We start from the raw sequence: 22967 nt of genomic DNA on the forward strand, positions 1-22967 counted from the left end.
CATCTGTGTCTCTGTAGCTGAGAACACAGATAAGAGGTCCACTGTGATGATAGGACAGTCAAAACTAGAAGCAGCGCCCCCCCCCCCCCCCACAGATGCAGAATGCCAGCCACTCACATATGGGGGCGCCAGACTGATTGTCTCCTAGCCCAGTCTGCCCCATAAGACTGGTGCTTCACTAAAAGTGTAGTGCAAGCCGGAGGGGACACTTTCCGTGCTACCCCCCTGTAATATGCTGCCCTAGGCCTGGGCCTTGTTGGCCTAGGCCAACATACAGCGTTGGCCGGCGGCGCGCTCCCGCTCGTCAGCAGGGACTCCGATTGCCGCCTAACACCCGCGATCGTTCCCCACTGAGAGAGAACAACGGTCAGCTATTTTAAACACAGCTGACCGTCCTTCCTGTATAGAAGGATCAAAGGAGCTCTGTGATCATTCCAGGGAGAACACAGGTCTCTGTCATCATTTCACAAGCCACGCCCCCCCCCCCCCCAGAAACATGCCCCTAGGTACACATTTAACCCCTTGATCACCCACAGTGTTAACCCCTTCCCTGCCAGTGTCATTATTACAGTTAACAATGCATATTTTTAGCACTGATTACTGTAGTAATGTCACTGGTCCCCCCAAAAGTGTAAAAATGTAAGTCAGGGGTCCAATCTGTCTGCTGCAATGTCGCAGTCCCGCAAAAAATCAAAAATTGCCACCATTACTAGTAAAAAAAATAAAAATGACATAAATCTTTCCCGTAGTTAGTAGATGCAAAAACTTTTGCGCAAACCAATTAAAATACCCTTATTGCGATTTTTTTATTTTTTTTACCAAAAATATGTAGCAGAAAACAAATTGGCCTAAAATGTTAAAAAATTTAGATTATAGGTTTAGATAGCAGAATGTGAAAAATATTGTTTATTTTTCAGAATTGTCGCTTTTTTTTTTGTTTATAGAGCAAAAAATAAAAATCGCACAGGTGATCAAATACCACCAAAAGAAAGCTCTATTTGTGGGAAAAAAAGGACATCAATTTTATTTAGGTACAGCTTTGCACGACCGCGCAATTGTCCATTAAAGTAACGCAGTGCCGAATCGCAAAATATGGTCTGGTCATTAAGGGGGCAAATCCTTCCGGTCCAGAAGTGGTTAATAAACCTACTACACCATAAAGTACTTGAAAATAATAAAATAACAGACCTGCTAGTCTTAGCACCTAGTCATAGGTCGTATTTGTATGTGGGACTTTATAGGATTCGGTACAACAAGTAAAGGCGGTAAGTGTATATAGAAAAATATACAATATTTTATTCAAAAATTCATGTTAAAAACAATTAATTAGAATCAGTGTATACAGTCATTAAACTCATTTGACAATTATGTAGGTGAATGGATGTTCTGGGTTCTGCCCATTCAACGCGTTTCGCAGACTGATTTATACAGTCACCGCTTCATCAGGAATAGAGGCAGTTGAATCACCTTCCAAAACTTGAAATAATAGAAAAAACAGAAGTAAGACATAAATAGTGTCTACACAACTTTTGTATATCGAAGTTATCATAACGGAATTGTATTTAATACATTATTTATTCAAAGATATACACGCTTACCATACTTCATAGTTGTCAACAAAATATCATACTTCATAGTTGTCAAAAAATATCATAATTCGATAGGACAGGTCACCACCAGGATAACCAGGCCATGACCCTGACCATACATCATAGGGGGGCATAAATGTCCTCCCAGGGAGTCGGTCATGTTAGTGCAGACTGGACCAAACTCAAATATGCAGACTTAATCCATGGGCTGGCAAAGGAATTGATGAAAAAAAATGTATCTAAACGGGAATTAAAAAATAAATATATATGTATCCATCAGGATAAGATGGACTAAACTGCATTTCATAATATACTAGATTCCCAGAATCACCCAAAAAAACAAGGGGAAGGGAGGAAAATCAATAAATCAAAAAGGAGGGCAAAAACGCATAATTAAAATAAAAATAAGAATGAATATAGAAAGTAAAAAATATTAAATGAAAAGAAGAAGAGAGGGGAATAATGGGGTTATTGGTGAGGACAATACCCAAAGAGAGGGGAAGGGCCACAACTTCATAAGGATAACTAAATAATCCCCTTAATCAGGATTTATCATCATGAAAGAGATATATCCAATCCCACTTATTTATAAAGACTTCATAGCATAAAAAAGAATGGGGATAAGTTTCCTTAGATAAATAGGCATGGCAGGCCAAGTGGTAAATAGTATATAAAAAATGCAGAAAAAGGTCCAAATGGAGAAGAGTACCCGCATACCAGACACATGAATGCCGCAGTGGAGAGCCGGGAGGAGCCGCCATTGGCGTCGCCGTCCTCCACGTCCGCTCCACTAATAAACTGGTCCCACCGGAAGTGACGCGCCGCCCGCCAACGTCACTTCCGGTATGGGCGCATTACACTACATCCGGCCGCAAGGACAGCCCTTCCGCCGCGGCACTCAGCAGTCCCGATCGAAGATCAGGAGAGGCACAGCCAACCACAAGGGGGAGCCTGCCTCTGCTTTGCGCCCGAGGTTGCACAAAGAGGGCAATTGGCAGTAAACCCCGGAACACTGTCCCCATCTGAAATGATTAAATATACAACAATACCAAACAATGTAACAAATATAATTTATACAAGGAATAATGATATAAGAGCAAAATCATATTAGCAACTTGTTACATCATTGCAAAATCTAATACATACAATTTACACCATAAAGTACTTCTTTAGGTCTCCTGTGGAGTATCCCTACAGCCTAGCCTTGTTCTGAGGGATCTAGAAGTGGAGTGGTGTTATCTAAGAAACAACCTGGTTTTTTAATAAGGCTTTTCCAGACCTTCTGTAAATAGGGGTCAATCTTCTGGTGAGTTGCCATCCATTTATTGAGTACTCGTGGTGAAGGAATCAGCAGACAAGATTATCTAAAAGCAATTTATTTTTGGTGTAGGGATTGTCACATTGGACTTTTATTATACATATATGGTTTTTGTTGTATTTCAGCACTTTTGTGACCACGATTTAGGTGAAATACTTGCAATGTACATAGATACCCAGAGGGGAATGTTTTTTGTTTTTTCTCAACAAAAGTGCAGTTACGCTTTAAATCTAAAGTTGACAAAGCCAGCAATAAAAACCCTGCCTGCACTCTGTTTCAGTGACAAATACACTTTATATCATATGATCCTAATTGTGAAAACTGTACCAAAGAAAAATATGAGGACTGCTGTCTACTACAGCAACCAATCGGGTTTTATCATATATCCTGGAAGGAAAAAAGAAACAAGTATTCTCACTGGCTGCCGAGTGTAACAGGTTCTCTTTGCCTTCCTTTCTTTGTCTTCTTTAATTCTCATCTTCTTACAGATTGTATTTGAGGCATCCAAGGGTTCTCGTCCCCAAGCTGCCATCATGGCACTGGACAATCTGAAGTACACCCCTGACCTACTCTGTAATACAGAGCCAAAGAAACAAGGTAATAACTCAAAACTGTTTGAAACGTTCTTAACCGATTTTATATTTTGAAACCATAAAATAGAGACATGGACAATAAAATCTTGACAAATCATTCCCTGCTCCAGCCAAATAAATAGTTTTGGCTGGAGTTATACTTTAATCTACTTTTTTATACAGCTGCAAGAAAAAGTATGTGAACTCTTTGGAATGATATGGATTTCTTCATAAATTGGTCATAAAATGTGATCTGATCATCATCTAAGTCACAACAATAGACAATCACAGTCTGCTTAAACTAAAAACACACAAAGAATGAAATGTTGCCATGTTTTAATGAACACACCATGTAAACATTCACAGTACAGGTGGAAAAAGTATGTGAACCCCTAGACTAATGACATTTCCAAGAGCTAATTGGAGTGAGATGTCAGCCAACTGGAGTCCAATCAATGAGATAAGATTGGAGGTGTTGGTTACAGCTGCCCTGCCCTATAAAAAACACACACCAGTTCTGGGTTTGCTTTTCACAAGAAGAATTGCCTGATGTGAATGATGCCTCGCACAAAAGAGCTCTCAGAAGACCTACGATTAAGAATTGTTGACTTGCATAAAGCTGGAAAGGGTTATAAAAGTATCTCCAAAAGCCTTGCTGTTCATCAGTCCACGGTAAGACAAATTGTCTATAAATGGAGAAAGTTCAGCACTGCTGCTACTCTCCCTAGGAGTGGCCCTCCTGTAAAGATGACTGCAAGAGCACAGCACAGACTGCTCAATGAGGTGAAGAAGAATCCTAGAGTGTCAGCGAAAGACTTACAAAAGTCACTGGCAAATGCTAACATCCCTGTTAGCGAATCTACAATACGTAAAACACTAAACAAGAATGGATTTCATGGGAGGATACCACAGAGGAAGCCACTGCTGTCCAAACAAAACATTGCTGCACGTTTACATTTTGCACAAAAGTACCTGGGTGTTCCACAGCAGTACTGGCAAAATATTCTGTGGACAGATGAAACCAAAGTGGAGTTGTTTGGAAGAAACACACAACACTATGTGTGGCGAAAAAGAGGCACAGCACACCAACATCAAAACCTCATCCCAACTGTGAAGTATGGTGGTGGGGGCATCATGGTTTGGGGCTGCTTTGCTGCATCAGGGCCTGGACGGATTGCTATCATCGAAGGAAAAATAAATTCCCAAGTTTATCAAGACATTTTGCAGGAGAACTTAAGGCCATCTGTCTACCAGCTGAAGCTCAACAGAAGATGGGTGTTACAACAGGACAATGACCCAAAGCATAGAAGTAAATCAACAACAGAATGGCTTAAACAGAAGAAAATACGTCTTCTGAAGTGGCCCAGTCTGAGTCCTTACCTCAACCCGATTAAGATGCTGTGGCATGACCTCAAGAAAGTGATTCACACCAGACATCCCAAGAATATTGCTGAACTGAAACAGTTCTGTAAAGAGGAATGGTCAAGTATTACTCCTGACCGTTATGCACGTCTGTCTGCAACTACAGGAAACGTTTGGTTGAAGTTATTGCTGCCAAAGGAGGTTCAACCAGTTATTAAATCCAAGGGTTCACATACTTTTTCCACTTGCACTGTGAATGTTTACATGGTTTGTTCAATAAAAACATGGCAACATTTCATTGTTTGTGTGTTAGTTTAAGCAGACTGTGATTGTCTATTGTTGTGACTTAGATGATGATCAGATCACATTTTATGACCAATTTGTGCAGAAATTCATATCATTCCAAAGGGTTCACATACTTTTTCTTGCAGCTGTATGTGTACTGTACTTATATTTTTTATAAACGTTTAGAACCGGGCATGTTTAGGATACTCTGTTTGCAAAGTGGGATAGGCCTTAAGAATGCATGCTTAAAGAGTACATTCAAGTATTTACATATTTAGAACATGTGGAAAAGTAGCCCCTACTGACTTTTGTAGCTGCAGACAACTGTGGAGCACTTCATTCTCATAGATCACAGCAGAAACACTAAAATCCTCCAAGCCCATCACCTAGCTGAGATCACCATACTCCCTCCTAGGGCTTCTGATCTATGTTTACACTAGTGATCAGAAGGCAGGAAGGCTACAGATTTGCTGCTGAAAGTGGTGGGCTGAGCTGCCGAGTCACTACTGGAAGGGAGAGTAGAGTTGCTAATTTACTGCTGGAAGGGGGAGCAGGGTCAGGGTGAGTCACTGCTGGGTGGATATGCAAGGGTGGCAACTTGGAGGACTTCAACAGTGCTGCTGAAAAAAAAGTGAGGATGAATAGCTCCACAGTGCCTGCAGCTACAGGTCAGTAAGGGAATATTTTAAGGTTTGTTTACTGATTGATGAGAATATGTAAATTGTTGAATGTCCAAAGCCTGGCCACAGTTACACTTTAATCATTTGTGAACATTGAGCACTCTATACCTTTTGAATTGCGCTGGACATGTTTAGTATACCCTGTTCTAATTCTCTGCTGCTAGCAATTATTTGCTGTGCAAATAAAACGGCTTTTTCAACTGTTGGAGCTTCTGACTCAGGCTAAGTTTACACTTGCAGTTAGGTAAAAATAGGTAATTGAGCTGCATTTTCTCTTTCGTTCATTGACTGACACAGCTCCTGATTCTTCCTAACCATTGGGTTATGCTGCCCCCTACAGGAGTAGGACAATAGGCAGGAAAAAGCTTGACTACGCCTATGGGCAGTCCCAGGGGGTATACACTAGGAATCGACCGAGGGCCGATATATTGGGTACTTGCCGATATTAGAGATATTATGCGCAGCGCACACGTGAGTGACTTCATTGCGTGTGTTGCTCGACGTGTCTCAGCGCGCTGGGCCTATAATTCACATACGTTCTGCCTTCTTAGGCCGCCTCCCTCGCCTCAAGCAAGCGGCCACGGATCAGCAGCAAGCAGCCGTCCAGCCACCCACAGCAGCCACCCACAGGCCCTGCCTGGCCTCAACCACCCCCAGCCCCTGTGCCAGCCAGCCACAGCAGGGTGCTAGCCACCCACCCCACAACAGGGTGCCAGCAGCCAGCCAGCCACCCACCCCACAACAGGGTGACACCAAGCAAGCCACCAACAACAGAGTGCCAGCCAGCAGCCACAGCAAACCAGGGTGCCAGCCAGCAGCCACAGTAGGGTGCTAGCCAGCCACCCACCCCACAACAGGGTGTCACCCATCCCACAACAGGGTGACACCAAGCCAGCCACCCACCCACAACAGGGTGACACCAAGCCAGCCACCCACCCACAACAGGGTGACACCAAGCCAGCCAGCTACCCACCCACCCAACAGGGTTCCAGCTACCTACAACAGGGTGACACCAAGCCAGCCACCCACAACAGGGTTCCAGCAAGCCAGCCAGCCACCCACAACAGGGTTCCAGTAAGCCAGCCACCCACAACAAGGTGACACCCAGCCAGCCACCCACAACCGGGTGCCAGCAGGCCAGCCACCCACAACCGGGTGTCAGCTGGCCAGCTACCCACAACCGGGTGACACCAAGCCAGCCACCCAAAACAGAGTGCCAGCCACCCACCCCACAACAGGGTGCCAGCCACCCTCCCCACAGCAGGGTGCCAGCAAGCCAGCCACCCTCAACAGGGTGCCAGCAAGCCAGCCAGCCACCCACAACCGGGTGCCAGCAAGCCAGCCACCCACAACCGGGTGCCAGCAGGCCAGCCACCCACAACCGGTTGACACCAAGCCAGCCACCCAAAACAGAGTGCCAGCCAGCCACCCACCCCACAACAGGGTGACAGCCAGCCACCCACCCCACAACAGGGTGACAGCCAGCCGCCACAGCAGGGTGCCAGCCACCCTCCCCACAGCAGGGTGCCAGCAAGCCAGCCACCCTCAACAGGATGCCAGCAAGCCAGCCACCCACAACCGGGTGCCAGCAGGCCAGCCACCCACAACCGGGTGCAAGCAGGCCAACCACCCACAACCGGGTGACACCAAGCCACCCACCTCACAAGAGGGTGCCAGTCAGCCACCCACCCCACAACAGGGTGCCAGCCAGCCACCCCACAACAGGGTGACACCAACTCAGCCACCCACCCCACAACAGGGTTCCAGCAAGCCAGCCGCCCACAACAGGGTGACACCAAGCCAGCCGCCCACAACCGGGTGCCAGCAGGCCAGCCACCCACAACCGGGTGACACCAAGCCAGCCACCCAAAACAGAGTGCCAGCCACCCACCCTACAACAGGGTGCCAGCCAGCAGCCACAGCAGGGTGCCAGCCAAAACAACAGGGTGCCAGCAATCCAGCCACCCACAGCAGGGTGCCAGCCAGCCGCCACAGCAGGGTGCAAGCCAGCCACCCACCTACAGCAGGGTGACAGCCAGCCAGCCACAGCAGGGTGCCAGCAACCAGCCAGCCAACTATTTTTTTTTAAACTACATTGTCTCTTTCAAATTGCAATGGAGATGGATGCAGACAGAAAAAGTAAAAGTGTGATCTGGGAATATTTCTCGGTCTCAACCATCTCCAGGAAAAGCAGCAGTGTGCAACACATGCACAAACAATGTAAGCATGGGATCAGTAACTGCAAAAAACAAAAATAAGTCAAATCTTTGGGCCCATCTAAGATTTCATCTTGTTGAATTATATCATGGAGCTCAGAAAAAACAAAATGAATCACAATCACAATGTGAAATACCTCCTCTATCTATCTATACTATCCAGGTACAATAAGAAATATGTTTCAGAAAAAAACAGGTGGATAAATTCAGATGGAAGATCCCAACTGCTGGACAGAGTAATCACAGAGATGATGGTCACTGATAACCAGCCATTTACAATGGTGTCCGACTCTGGATTTAAGCGGTTGATGTCCATAGTTGAGCCAAGGTACATACTGAAGAGTGAGAAGTATTATCTAACTGAAATGCTGGGAAAGATTCACCAAAAGGTCGTTGAGAAAGTAAAGGTTATGCTGCAACCAGAGAATGCTGGCAACTTACTCTCATTCATGACTGACTGCTGGTCAGGACAAACACTAATGAATCTTACATGCCACTTCATTGACAGTGGATGGAAAAGGCAATTGGTATTGAATACAAAAGTGATGCAAGGATCCCACCCTGAGTACAGTAGAGAAATGTTAGGCATGCTTGAAGACTGGGGAATCAATAAAGACTGAGTGATGCTTGTGCTCCTTTGAGACAGCGGAGCAAACAAGCGGAAAGGAATGAGGCTTTCTGATGTGTCAGACCTCAGTTGCATGGCACACAACACCCTCCAACTTGTAAATGATGGTCTGTCAAGCCAGAGAGCTTTGATTGGTATATGTTTTGAGAAGCATGAAGAGATTAAAAATGTTGTGCTGGCAAGTCTTTTGGATCCTCAATACAAGAACCATGTTTTCTCTTCTGATCATGTGTTGGCCAAGACAAAACAATGACTAACAGAACATATTCAACAGGAGGTGCAGGAGGTTCCTGCCAAAAAGTCAAGTCCAGTAGAGCATTTTTATAACCTGGAAGAGCAGCAGGATGCTGCAAAAACAGAAAAACTTCCAAAAAGAAGACAACGAACAGAAGAGAATCTTCTTCATCGTGGTTGAATTGATGGTATGTTCAGTGTTTTTTGGGGCCTCAGGCGGAGGATTCTTCTGAATCTGCAATAATGAGCCTAGATGATGAACTTCCATCTCTATTTGAAGGAACCAGTATTTGACAGAAAAAGTGGTGATCCTCTTCAGTGGTGGAAAGAAAATGAGGCACACTACAAAAGACTTGCTAGAAGATACCTATCTGCTCCTCTTTCCTCTCTTGTATCAAGTGAGCGTGTTAATGAAGTGGTAGCAATATATGAAAAAAACAGAAACCGTTTAACAGGTGAACATGCTGAAATGTTATGCTTTCTGCACTATAATATTGTTCTACTTGGAGTAGGAGTATTGAAAAGTGTAGCAGTATACCAGTGTCCACTCCAATCCACTGTCTAGCTTTTGTCCTAGCAGTTTTGCACTGACTGCACTGCAGTAGTGATTTAAAATCATTGCACTGCAGGGAGTGAGTGCACTACTGCAGCAGTTTATGCATCATTCACAATCGCAAGATGTGAAACTGATGTCCCTGCAAGTGAAAGCTGTGCGGTTTTCCTATCAGTTTTCATGCAGGTAAGGTGTGAAGAACGAGCCTTTAATGTTAATAATATTAATAAATGAACATTAACATGTTCAGTACCAGATTTGTGTCAAAAATTGTCTTTATTTTTCAAAACTTTAAATGTATAAAATATCGGCCGATACCGATACTTAGTGACCAAAATATCGGTATCGGCCCTGAAAAAAAACCATATCGGTCTGTCCCTAGTATACAGGTCCCTCTCAGAAAATTTGCATATTGTGATAAAGTTCATTATTTTCTGTAATGTACTGATAAACATTAGACTTTCATACATTTTAGATTCATTACACACAACTGAAGTAGTGCAAGCCTTTTATTGTTTTAATATTGATGATTTTGGCATACAGCTCATGAAAAACCAAAATTCCTATCTCAAAAAATTAGCATATTTCATCCGACCAATAAAAAAAAAAGTATTTTTAATACAAAAAAAGTCAACCTTCAAATAATTATGTTCAGTTATGCACTCAATACTTGGTCGGGAATCCTTTTGCAGAAATGACTGCTTCAATGCGGCGTGGCATGGAGGTAATCAGCCTTTGGCACTGCTAAGGTGTTATGGAGGCCCAGGATGCTTCAATAGCATCCTTGAGCTCATCCAGAGTGTTGAGTCTTGCGTCTCTCAACTTTCTCTTCACAACATCCCACAGATTCTCTATGGGGTTCAGGTCAGGAGAGTTGGCAGGCCAATTGAGCACAGTAATACCATGGTCAGTAAACCGTTTACCAGTGGTTTTGGCACTGTGAGCAGGTGTCAGGTCGTGCTGAAAAATGAAATCTTCATCTCCATAAAGCTTTTCAGCAGATGGAAGCATGAAGAGCTCCAAAATCTCTTGTTAGCTAGCTGCATTGACCCTGCCCTTGATAAAACACAGTGGACCAACACCAGCAGCTGACATGGCACCCCAGACCATCACTGACTGTGGGTACTTGACACTGGACTTCAGGCATTTTGGCATTTCCCTCTCCCCAGTCTTCCTCCAGACTCTGGCACCTTGATTTCCGAATGACATGCAAAATTTGCTTTCATCCGAAAAAAGTACTTTGGACCACTGAGCAACAGTCCAGTGCTGCTTCTCTGTAGCCCAGGTCAGGCGCTTCTGCCGCTGTTTCTGGTTCAAAAGTGGCTTGACCTGGGGAATGCGGCACCTGTAGCCCATTTCCTGCACACGCCTGTACACGGTGGCTCTAGATGTTTCTACTCCAGACTCAGTCCACTGCTTCCGCAGGTCCCCCAAGGTCTGGAATCTGTCCTTCTCCACAATCTTCCTCAGGGTCTGGTCACCTCTTCTCGTTGTGCAGCGTTTTCGGCCATACTTTTTCCTTCCCACAGACTTCCCTCTGAAGTGCCTTGATACAGCACTCTGGGAACAGCCTATTCGTTCAGAAATTTCTTTCTGTGTCTTACCCTCTTGCTTGAGGGTGTCAATGATGGCCTTCTGGACAGCAGTCAGGTCGGCAGTCTTACCCATGATTGCGGTTTTGAGTAATGAACCAGGCTGGAAGTTTTTAAAAGCCTCAGGAATGTTTTGCAGGTGTTTAGAGTTAATTAGTTGATTCAGATGATTAGGTTAATAGCTCGTTTAGAGAACCTTTTCATGATATGCTAATTTTTTGAGATAGGAATTTTGGTTTTTCATGAGCTGTATGCCAAAATCATCAATATTAAAACAATAAAAGGCTTTCACTACTTCAGTTGTGTGTAATGAATCTAAAATATATGAAAGTCTAATGTTTATCAGTACATTACAGAAAATAATGAACTTTATCACAATATGCTAATGTTTTGAGAGGGACCTGTACACCCACACTCAGCTATAGGCACTCATTTTTTTTTCTGCCTAGTCAGGAGTAAGGACCTAGTTCCTTGCTGGGATCTCTGGTCCTGACAATTTTTTTCCTTTTTAGATGTACTTTTTTCCTATTTTTGTTATTTAGTTCCTTTTGAGAATCTACTATCAACTGCCGGACTGGGCGATGGACTGGATAATCTAGATTCAGCGGGTCCTCCCAGTCTGGCCAACAAGCGCGTGCAGGTCTCAGTGCTAGTTTGGCCAAGACATAGCCCCACTGGACGGGGGCTGGCCTGCGAATTAAATGTCTCGCGAGGGCGCATTCCATTTCCACAGTTCCACGCAAGATCTCTGTAAAAAGATTCTGGTGACATAGGACAAGAATCCACAGTCTCTAGAGGTGGCTTTGTTCTCCGGGACTTTGACAAGGAAATCCTTCTCCCCTGTACTGGGCGGTTGTCACCATGGATGCCAGCCTGTCTGAGAGGGGAGGCTTCCTTGGCACAGCTTGTGCTCAGGGGGTCTGGACTTGGGAAGAGTCCAGACTGCCCAATAATGTACGGGAACCCAGAGCGAGCGATCAAACTTTGGATCATTGGACAATTCATCTTCAGGGGTGTCTGATGCAAATTCAATCGAACAATGCCACGGCCGTGGCCTATGTCAATCACCATGGGGGCACAATAATTGTCCTGGCGGATCAGGGAGTAGCAGGCATTCTAAAGGTGGGCAGAACAATCATTCCAGCCCTCTCTGCTGTACACTTTCCATGGAAGGTACAGAGGTTTGTGGCATGGTATCGGGATCCTCTGCTGACGCGGCAGACGCATTAGTGGCTCTTTGACGTCAGTATGCCCCCTCTCAAACTTCTGCCAAGACTCCTGTGCAGGATCAAGGCAACAAGGGATTCCGGTCTTTCTAGTGGCTCCAGACTGGCCTCGCCGGTCTTGGTATGCCGGTCTGGTATGGCTGGTCACCAATGCTCCTTGGAGACTTCCTTTCAGGGAAGAACTGCTGTTTCAAGGGCCAATCTTCCATCCTGTTTACAGTCGCTGGTTTTAATGGCTTGTCTGTTGAAAGCCAGGTGCTGAAGGATAGAGGGTTGTCTGAATTCGTGATTCCTACATTGTTAAAGGTTAAAAATCTCTACCTCTAGGAAGATCTACCATTGTATTTGGAAGACGTACATTGCGTGGTGTTAGTCTTTTGGGGTTCTCCCTCGCTCCTTTTCTGTGGCTCAGATCTCGGCTTTCCTCTAACGGGAGGTTGAGCAGCGCCTGGCCTTGAGTACCATCAAGGGCCAGGTTTCGGTCTTGGCGGTTTTCTTTCAATGTCAATGTCCATTGGCCACACATTCCTTAGTGCATACCTTTTATCCAGGGAGCTTGACTCTTGGTTCCTCCAGCGCGCCAATACCGGTGTAGGTCCTCAAATTGGTGTTGTCAGTTATCCAGGAATCTCCCTTCATAAATATCGGGAGGTTCCCCTGCTTACGTTGTCCCAGAAGGTGGCCTTTTTGGTAGCTATTACTTCTGCGTGCAGGGTGTCGAAACAGGCAGCGTTGTCTTGTTGTTCACCTTACCTATTGGTTTATAGAGCTAAGAAGGTTCTTCATCCCCGTCCATTGTTCCTTCCATAGGTCGTCTCTGATTTCCATTTGAAAGAAGACATTGCGTTGCTATCCCTATGTATCAGGCCTAAACATTCTAAGGAAATTGCTCTGCCTTCCCTGGATGTGTTTTGGGCAATCAGGGTGTACCTGGCAGCTACGAAGTCTTTTAGGAAGTCAGACGCACTACTCACGGTTGGACCATTTTCAGATAGATCAGACAGAGATTCAGGCCTATTTAATTAGGGCTCAGGTTCCTCTTTTCCCTGTCGAGGCACACTACTTGGGGTGCCTAGTGCCTCCTGGGCCTTCCGTCATCAGGCATCAGTGATGCAGTTTTGCAAGGCGGGCATCTGGTCGTCTGTGCACACTTTCACAAAGTTTGAAAAATGCGTGGGCATCTGCAGCTGCTTCTTTTGGCCGTAAGGTTTTGCAGGCTGCTGTTTAGAGGACCTGGTTGTCAAGGTCTTACCTTGCCTTCCTGTTGGCAGCAATCTTAGACATGTGCAGACTACTGTCTCTTATAAACTCGGTTTGCATCATCACCTTGTCTGCTGCCTGGGCGCCGCTCAGTGTTGATGTTGCACACCTGACTATATATATCAACTGATGGCTTTTAGACCTTGCTCTTGTGTTTGTGCTCCAAGCTGCATCACTGCTAGCAGTCCTCTGGTCTCTGTGGTTTCTCCGTGCATGACTTGGCTTGGCTGACTACCTTCCTGACTCTGGATTTCGCATCGGCAGACAACCCCACATCAGACTACGACCCGGCTTCAGCAGACTACCTGCTTCTGGACTATCTCGGCTTGGATGACTACAGGTTCCTGGACTCTATCCGGATTGGATGACTACCCACTTCCGAACTTGACCCCGGCTGTTCTTGATTTTGCTCCTCTCCCTTGCTGTGCGATTATTATTGTTGCATAAATAAATCGCTTTTTACGTGCATCTTGGTGTGGTCTGGTTTACTGGCACCCTCAGTACGCAAGGGCCATGAATCCTGACGATGCAGGTGCTCCTACGCTTCCCATGCTGGTTCCAGGCGCGATCAACAAGATCACCTTTTGGGTCAGTTCGCTCAGGCATTGTAGACGTTGCATGCACGCACAGCACACCTTGCTGCTGCTAGGCCGGTGGTTCCTCCTGTTGTTGCACCCGCTGCTGCAGCTGAAGTTGCTGTTACCAGAGGGATGACTGGTTCAACCCCCCTCCCGCAGCGCTATGGGGGGAGGGGGGAACCGAGTCAGTGTTGTGGCTTCCTAAACCAAGTGGGCATTTTATATTGAGATGTTTCCTCAGGCGTTTCCCTCTGACAGGTCCAAGGTGGGCTTCCTAATCTCGTTGCTCTCGGACAAGGCCTTGGCCTAGGCGAATCCCTTATGAGAGAAAGATAATTCTGTGATTTTTGATTACCCAAGTTTTGTTGCCTCCTTTTGTAGGGTATGCGATGTGCCTGAATACCCATTCAACAGTTTATTCGAACCATTGCCGAGTATGCCATCAAATTTCGTACCCTGGCAGCAGAGGTGGGCTGGAATAATGAAGCTCTGGTGGCGGTCTTCTCTCATGGTCTTTTCAATGCATTGAAGGACGAGATTGCGGCCAAGGATCTCCTTGATGAGCTCGAGGCTCTCATTTCCTTCCCGATTTTTATGGATACCAGGCGTTTTAGGAGCACCCGCGGAGGCCTCCTCCCAGATTGGCTCCTACGTTTTCTTTCCCACCCATTCCTCCCTTACCTCCCACACCTCCTGGGGATGGTGCGTCTGGCTGTGAACCCACACAGCTAGGGTTCGATCGCCTTTCTGAAGCTGAGCGGGCCTTTAGGAGGAGGGAGGGCCGGTGTCTGTATTGCTGCCTAGGCCCCTCCTGAAATCTTGTCCTACCCATCTGGGAAAACGCTCGAACCCAAGATCCCTTCGGGGGTAGATCTTAGGAATTACCTCGTCCCCAGTTTCCCGTAAAGATAAACCGCTAATCACAGTTGTCCTCTCCTAGGCAGCAGGCTCGGTGGTTACCCAGGCTTTGGTAGACTCCGGTGCAGACGGTTACTTTGACAGTACATTTTCTGCTGCAAATTCCATACCCTTGCAGCTCCGTGTTGCTCCACTGGTCATCGAGGCGATTTATGGCAGACCACTGCAACTGGGACAGGTTACCCACAAGACAGTTCCAGTTGACATGACTATAGGGGCTGTTCCCAAGGAGTCAGACTGTTTCCAGGTCATATTGTCCCCACATTGCTTTGTTGTTTTAGGGTACCCTTGGCTTGAGAAGTATAATCCGACCATTGATTGGCAGTCGGTTGAGATCCTCTCTTGGTCTCCACAGTGTGGCGCTGTTTGTATCCATGGGCCTGTTAAGGTACTTCGTACCTCCTCGGATTCAGTATTGTCTACTGAATATCATGAGTATCAAGATGTATTTGACAAGGTACTCTTCCTACTCATCGTCCGTACAATTGTGCCATACATAGACTTGCAACCTGGTGACATTCCCCCTCGTGGCAGGGTTTATCCTCTCTCGGTTGCGGAGAATAAGGCCATGGAGGTGTATGTGGTGGATACCCTTGACTGAGTCACATTCGCAAGTCCACTTTCTCTAGCGGGTGCCGGATTTTTCTTCGCAAAGAAGAAGGGGGGTGAGTTGAGACCTTGCATTGATTATAGGGGTCTCAATCGCATCACAGTCAAGAACGCATACCCGATTCTATTGATTACTGAATTGGTTGACTGCTTCAAGAGAGCAATAGTCTTTACCAAGCTTGACTTAAGGACCGCGTATAACCTTGTAAGGATCAAGGAGGGCGATGAGTGGAAGTTTAATACCAGAACCGGTCATTATGCATATTTAGTAATGCCCTTTGGCTTGTGCAATGCACCCGCTGTCTTCCAGGAGTTCATCAATGATGTCTTTCATGATATGTTGCAGCAATGCTTGGTAGTCTATTTGGACGACCTCCACGTCCACAGGTGCTGCAAAGGTTAAGCGAGAATGGGCTTTTCTGTAAGCTTGAGAAATGCGAATTCCACCTGTCTCAGGTTGCCTTCTTAGGCTACATTATTTCTGCTGAGGGGTTCTCTATGGACCCTCAGAAGGTTTCGGATGTTCTACAGTGGCTTTGCCCTAGTGGTCTCCGTTCCTTTCAGCGTTTCCTTGGGTTTGCCAACTACTATTGGAACTATATCAGGAACTTTTCCTCTTTGGCCAAACCTCTCTCAGATCTGACCAAGAGGGGCAGCGATCCCCACAATTGGACGCCTGCTGCTATCCAGCTTTTGAGGCCCTCAAGTCTGCTTTTGCTTCGGCTCCCATTCTGTCTCATCCCAATCCTGGTTTGCCCATTGTCCTAGAGCTGGATGCGTCTGAGATGGGAGTAGGCGCCCTCCTGTCTCAGCGTCGGACAGCTGATGGACCCTTACTTTCTTGTGAGTTCTACTCCAGGAAGCTGTCTCCAGCTGAATGCAACTACGAGATTGAAGACAGAGAGCTCTTGGCCATTATCCTGGCTCTCAATGAGTGGAGACACTTGTTCGAAGGTTCTGTGGTTCCAGTTCTCATTCTCATCGATCATAAGAATCTGACGTATCTCTCGGAGGCCAAGAGGCTCACACCCAGTCAGGCCAGATGGGCCTTGTTCTTGTCTCGTTTTAACTATTTGCCCGACTCCAAGAATGTTAAAGCTGATACCTTGTCTCGCCAGTATTCTGAGTTGTCCAGGGAGGACGCTGTGCTGCTATCCGCACCAACTTAACCTCTCATCTTAGAGAACAGATCTTGGCTGCCCAACCTGTTGCTCCCACTGAGGGACCTGCTGGCAAATGTTTTGTACCTGAGGGGTTGCGCATCAGACTGTTGCGCACGTACCACAATTCCAAGACTGCCAGTCATCCTGGTAAGAACCAGATGTCCTGGGCTATTTCCCGTCAGTTTTGGTGGCCATCTCTCCGCACTGATGTTGCTGCGTACGTGGATGCTTGTTTGGGCTGTGCCCAGAACAAATCTCCATGGTACCTTCCCTTGGGCCTACTGCATCCCAATCCCAAGGGGGAGCGTCCCTGGTCTCACCTGGCTATGGATTTTATTGTGGAACTTCCCGCGTCTCGAGGTTGCACGGTTATCCTCATGGTTGTCGACTGGTTTTCCAAAATGTGCCACGGTGTTCATTTTAAGCAGCTACCTACCGGTCAGGAGCTTGCCTCGATGTTTGCCAGGGAGGTTTTTTGCTTACACGGGGGGTTGCCTAAGGACGGTGGGAGTCCGTTTGTCTCTAGGTTCTGCCGCGCCTTTTGCTCTCAGTTTGGTATTCGACTCTCCTTCTCCTCGGCCTGCCATCCCCAGTCCAATGGTGCCGCTGAACATTCCAACCAAGCTCTGGAGCAATTTCTCCAATGCTATATCTATGACCATCAGGACAATTGGATTAATCTGCTACCCTGGGCAGGGTTTGCAAGGAACTCTGCTGTCAACTCATCCTCCGGAATGTCTCCAATCATGGCCAATTATGGGTTCCAACCGGCTGTGTTGCCCCGAGTCGTTCTCACCACAGGACATTCCGGCTGTGGAGGATCACCTTCGTGCCCTCCGTTCCTCTTAGGTGCAGATTCAAGAGTCTTTACGGGTCTCTGCACAGCGTCAGAAGCTCCAAGCAGACCGGAGACGTTTATCTGCTCCTTCGTACCAGGGAGAGGGTGTGGTTGTCGGCCCGTAATCTCAACCTCAAGGTGCCCTTTTCGCATCCTCTGTAAGGTCAACCCGGTGGCCTGTACTCTTGATCTTCCTTCTGGCTTGCGTATCTCCAATGTCTTTCACGTGTCACTTTTGAAGCCACTGGTTTGCAATCGCTATACTTCTACACTTCCTTGCCCTCGTCCCATTCCTATGGGCAATCATGAGGAGTATGAGGTTAGCAACATGTTGGATTCTCGTCTGTTCAGTGGTCAGGTTCATTACCTGGCTCACTGGATAGGTTATGGTCCTGAGGAGCGCTCCTGGGTTTCCTCCACTGATGTTCATGCTCCCGCTCTTCTCTGCGCTTTCCACAGAAACAGTTTTTTGCTCTGCGGAGGAGGGGCCGTTGAGGGGAGGATACTGTCAAGGTCTTACCTTACCTTGCCTTCCTGTTGGCAGCCATCTTGGACATGTGCAGACTGCTGTCTCTTATAAACTCTGTTTGCATTATCACTTGTCTGCTGCATGGGTGTCACTCATTATGATGTTGCACACCTGACTAAATATATACCTTGCCCAGACCTTGCCCTTGTATTTGTGCTCCAAGGTGAATCACTGCTAGCATTCCTTTGGTCTCTCCGTGCATGACTGGGGCTTGGCTGACGACCTTCCTGGCTCTGATTCTGCATCGGCAGGCGACCCCGCGTTAGACAACGACCCGGCTTCGGCAGACTACCCGCTTATCTGCTTGGGTGACTACCTATTCCTGGACTCTATCCCGGCTTGGATGACTACCTGCTTCCGAACTTGACCCCAGCTGTTCTTGATTTTGCTCCTCTCTCTTGCTGTGCGATTTATTATTGTTGCATAAATCGCTTTATTTTACTTGCATCTTCGTGTGGTCCGCTTTCCTGGCACCCTGACACTGGTCCTCTTTGAGCATGTATTGTTTTTTTCAGGTGAGCTCCAGTTGTTCTGGTTGAGCTCTATGTTACCTGGTTGGCTATAGTTAGTCTTGGGAATTTTTTTCTGCTGTTTTTCCACCCCTTCATGTTTAACACTGCTTTGGGATGTCCCAATGATTAAGAAGAATCAGGAGCTGTGTCCGTCAATGAACAAAAGAGAAAATGGGATTTTTGACTTACCATAAAATCAATTTCTCTGATGTTCATTGACGGACACAGCACCCACCCCTCTGTGGAGTTGGCTTTCTTCTGACACTGCTTGTAACAAAACTGACTGCCTATAGCTGAGAGTGGGTGTATACCCCCTGGGACTGACTGCCCATAGGCATAGTCAAGCTTTTTCCTGCCTAGTGTCCTACTCCTGTAGTGGGCAGTATAACCCAATGGTTAAGAAGAATCAGGAGCCGTGTCCATCAATGAACATCAGAGAAATGGATTTTACGGTAAGTCAAAAATCCCATTTTTACTGTCCCCCTTAGGCAGCTGGACAGGATTCTACAAATGCCATGGCCGTGATGCTTTGCTTTGTGATGTGACAGCAACGCAGCAACCATAAGCCAAGCACTAAGCTCACAGTTGCAGCGCAGTCTTCCCATACAAAAAGTCCCATTTGGTTTATAAAGACCTGCATCCCTTGATAAACTCAAAAAATTATATTGCCTCCCCTATCCCTTAAGGGACACGGGAAGTCTTCTATATTGGCATACTTCCAAAAGCAGTCCAACTGAGGGGTGGGCAAGCAAACAACTGCTAGCAGACCCAACATAAACAAGAACTAGGAACTGCCTCCTGCTCAAGACAAAGTGTTACATAATTAATAAGAAATGTTTCAACATAGAAGGGAGAAAAAAAAAAAAAACAGTAAACCACATACCAGAAGTGTGAAAAACAAATCCAACCAGAAAAGGGTGGAACAAAAACGATTTACCTATATGGAAAAGGCTCACAACCTGGACCATGGTCAACAAGGAAAAGCGTGTCTCCCTAGGAACCAGGACTGCACAGAGAAATTTACCAAAGATGTCCTGGTAGAAGGAAGATCAGAGTCACTCTACGTGGAGAAGGCTATAACCTCAGTTCAGCAGATCCCATAAGGGATCAAAGGAACAAAGAAGTGCCTATCTAGAATTACTCTCAAAGCAAACATTCAGCTCACCAAGGTGATAACAGTCAGGCAAGATTTCTGAGGATGACTGAAGATCCCCCCCAAGGAGTGTAAAGGCTGATTCACACTAGTGCGCTGATCTGTATTTTAGTGCAGCTGTAAAACGCAGGTCAATACAAGGACACCTAAAACAATTGTTTTTTACGTGTCCTGTTCACATTACAATGTTGCGTTGACTTAAGTTGCATCAAAATGCAACATGTATGCATTTTAATGCAACGCAGGTCAACGTGTGTAAAATGCAGTTCAACGCAATGCAAGTAAGTTTGCTTTGTGATTTATTTCGTCACTCCTTCTCTAACAAACAGGATGTAATGTTACAGGAAATTCTGCAAAGTCCAGTGCATTTTAACACATCCAATGCATGTCAAAAATGCATTAACCCAAGTCAGCGTGTTAAAACACTCATAAAATTGATGGAAATGTACATCCATTTTTCCTGCATTTAATCACATGGTTCCTAAGACCACCTAGAGAACAAAGGTTTGATCCCACAGATTCTGCATAGCTACACTGGGTAAGGTACATGTGAAGTTCCTGTGCAAGGGTAGGCAGGAGATGGAGGATAGATTTCTTTGCCCTAAGATGGAAGGTCTGAAAACCTGATATAACTAATGGGCCATACACACTATACAATTTTCTTTCGATTTTTTTTCCTTCAGACTTACCAAAACCATATAATATGAGGTCAAACCTAAATCAATTTTCAATTGATTTCAATTTGTATGCAATCAGGCAGGCCCTTGCACTACATAGAAAAGGTAAATCTAAAGGAAATCTGACAAGAAAAGTTGTATAGTGTGTATCCAGCTTAAGTTCAACACACACCCCCATTAGCACGGAGGAGCCCCCCTTAGGACACAGCCCTAAGGGGGCATATCCAGCCTATTCTGTAGCCTCAAAGAGTGATGGGGCTAGAGATGCTCCTGACTCCCCAGATCCAAGAATACATTACAGTCTGTGGAGCAACAGTCAGATTATCAGAAAGGTGAAGCCATTTGCCTGGGTAAAACCAGAGCAAGCAGGATCACCAGAAAGACCATGCTCTTGAGGCTGCAAACAAGGAAGAAAAACCTAGACATAAGTGTGCAAATCCCACTCCTTGGATCATTCCCAGCGACTATCAGAATATCCCTTCATCTGGATATTAGTAGGGATGATCGAACGGTTCGGGTCGACCCGGACATTGGCTTTTCGAGGTTCGGCCGAATTTAGAACTTTTTGCCCAAAAAGTTCGGAATTCGGCAACCAGAACCGACCAAAATGCAATGGGACAGGAAATGGGCTTAAAAAGCCCATGATTGGACCAGAACCATTAGCAAAAGCCAATTGAGGGGCAGAAGAATGCTAGGAATGTGATTGGAGTGACTAGGGGGTCCATAGTTAGTGAATACGCCCCCCAGTATATAAGATAGCCCCCGCCAAATTCCTAGCATTGTTATACAGGGACATGGAAGAGAGTGGAAGCAGTTCGTGGACTTCTGCTACAAAGTGTCATTTAGCATTTATTAGTGTGAGGAAAGGGATATCTATTGTAGTTAGGGTGCTCTTTTACACTTTAGTTAGCTTTAATTTATTCAGTTTCTGTAGGGAAAGTGTGAAGTGTAAGGGGACCGTAGTGTAGTGTAGGGTTAACTGACAGTGACTGCTATGGCAGGGTGACAAAACCCTTCCATATCAGGGTGACCGCTATAGAGAAAAGCTAGTTTCTCTTGTGTCACTTTCGCTGCAGTAATATGGCTTCGCCCCCGTCAGCATTCTTTTTGGCTGCAGGCATCTATAGGGATCTTTTGAGCACATGTTTGGAGTCAGGCATGACATCTGAACATGTGTATAGGGGGTATACACACCCATGTATGTATATATATACACCTAGACATATATAGGTGTGAAAGGAGCAGAAAAAACTATTTGCGCCAATGAAATAATTAACACCAATATAGTTACGCTCCTATCACACCTATATATGTCTAAGTGTAAAATACATATAAGTATGTGTGTATATATACCACTATACACAAGTTCAGATGTTTTGCCTGCCTCCAAAAACCCCCAAAAAATGCCTGCAACAACACACCTGGGCGTTTTTTTTTTTTGGCGCTAGCGTTTTTTTGGGCATTTTTTGGGGTTCTTTGGAGGCAGGCAAAACATCTGAACTTGTGTATAGTGGTATATATACCACTATACACAAGTTCAGATGTTTTTCCTGCCTCCAAAGAACCCCAAAAAATGCCCAAAAAAACGCTTGCTACTAAACCGGCAAGGTGTGAAAAGCGAGAAGCCACTAACCTGTTCTATAAGTGACCTAATACAAACAATCTTTTTTTTTTATGGTTCTGGACATGCTACAGAGCTGAAACTTCACAGGTACACCTTTTAGACCCCCCAGACACAAAATCACACAAAAAAAGTTCTTAAAAATTGTCATTTTTGATAGAGAGCCAATTATTGAAAAAAAAAAAAAAGAAATTTAAAAAAAAAAAAAAAAAAATGTCTTTGGATTTAGTATCTGGGGGGTCTAAAAAGTGTACCTGTGAAGTTTCAGCTCTGTAGCATGTCCAGAACCATAAAAAAAGATTGTTTGTATTTTGTCACTTATAGAACAGGTTAGTGGCTTCTCGCTTTTCACACCTTGCCGGTTTAGTAGCAAGCGTTTTTTTGGGCATTTTTTGGGTTCTTTGGAGGCAGGCAAAACATCTGAACTTGTGTATAGTGGTATATATACCACTATACACAAGTTCAGATGTTTTGCCTGCCTCCAAAGAACCCCAAAAAATGCCCAAAAAAACGCTAGCGTCAAAAAAAAAAAAAAAAATGCCCAGGTGTGTTGTTGCAGGCATTTTTTTGGGGTTTTTGGAGGCAGGCAAAACATCTGAACTTGTGTATAGTGGTATATACACACACATACTTATATGTATTTTACACTTAGACATAGATAGGTGTTATAGGAGCGTAACCATATTAGTGTAAATCATTTAATTAGCGCAAGCATATATTTCTGCTACTATCACACCTATATATGTCTAGGTGTGTATATACATAAGTATGTGTGTATATATACCCGTATACACAAATTCAGATGTTTTGCCTGCCTCCAAAAAATGCCTGCAACAACACACCTGGGCGTTTTT

General features: G+C 45.5%; 1 protein-coding gene across 1 annotated transcript in view; it reads left to right on the forward strand.

The window, feature by feature from the left end:
• Nucleotides 1-22967, forward strand: part of MAMDC4 (MAM domain containing 4) — a 182578-nt gene that overhangs the window by 153534 nt on the left and 6077 nt on the right. Inside the window, exon 27 of the mRNA XM_082264287.1 lies at nucleotides 3396-3504. Within this exon, the coding sequence (XP_082120413.1) occupies nucleotides 3396-3504 (109 nt within the window). The remainder of the gene's footprint in view (nucleotides 1-3395; nucleotides 3505-22967) is intronic.

The sequence above is a fragment of the Pelophylax lessonae genome (assembly GCF_965119305.1).
Source record: "Pelophylax lessonae genome assembly, chromosome: 7".
Taxonomy (NCBI): Eukaryota; Metazoa; Chordata; class Amphibia; order Anura; family Ranidae; genus Pelophylax; species Pelophylax lessonae.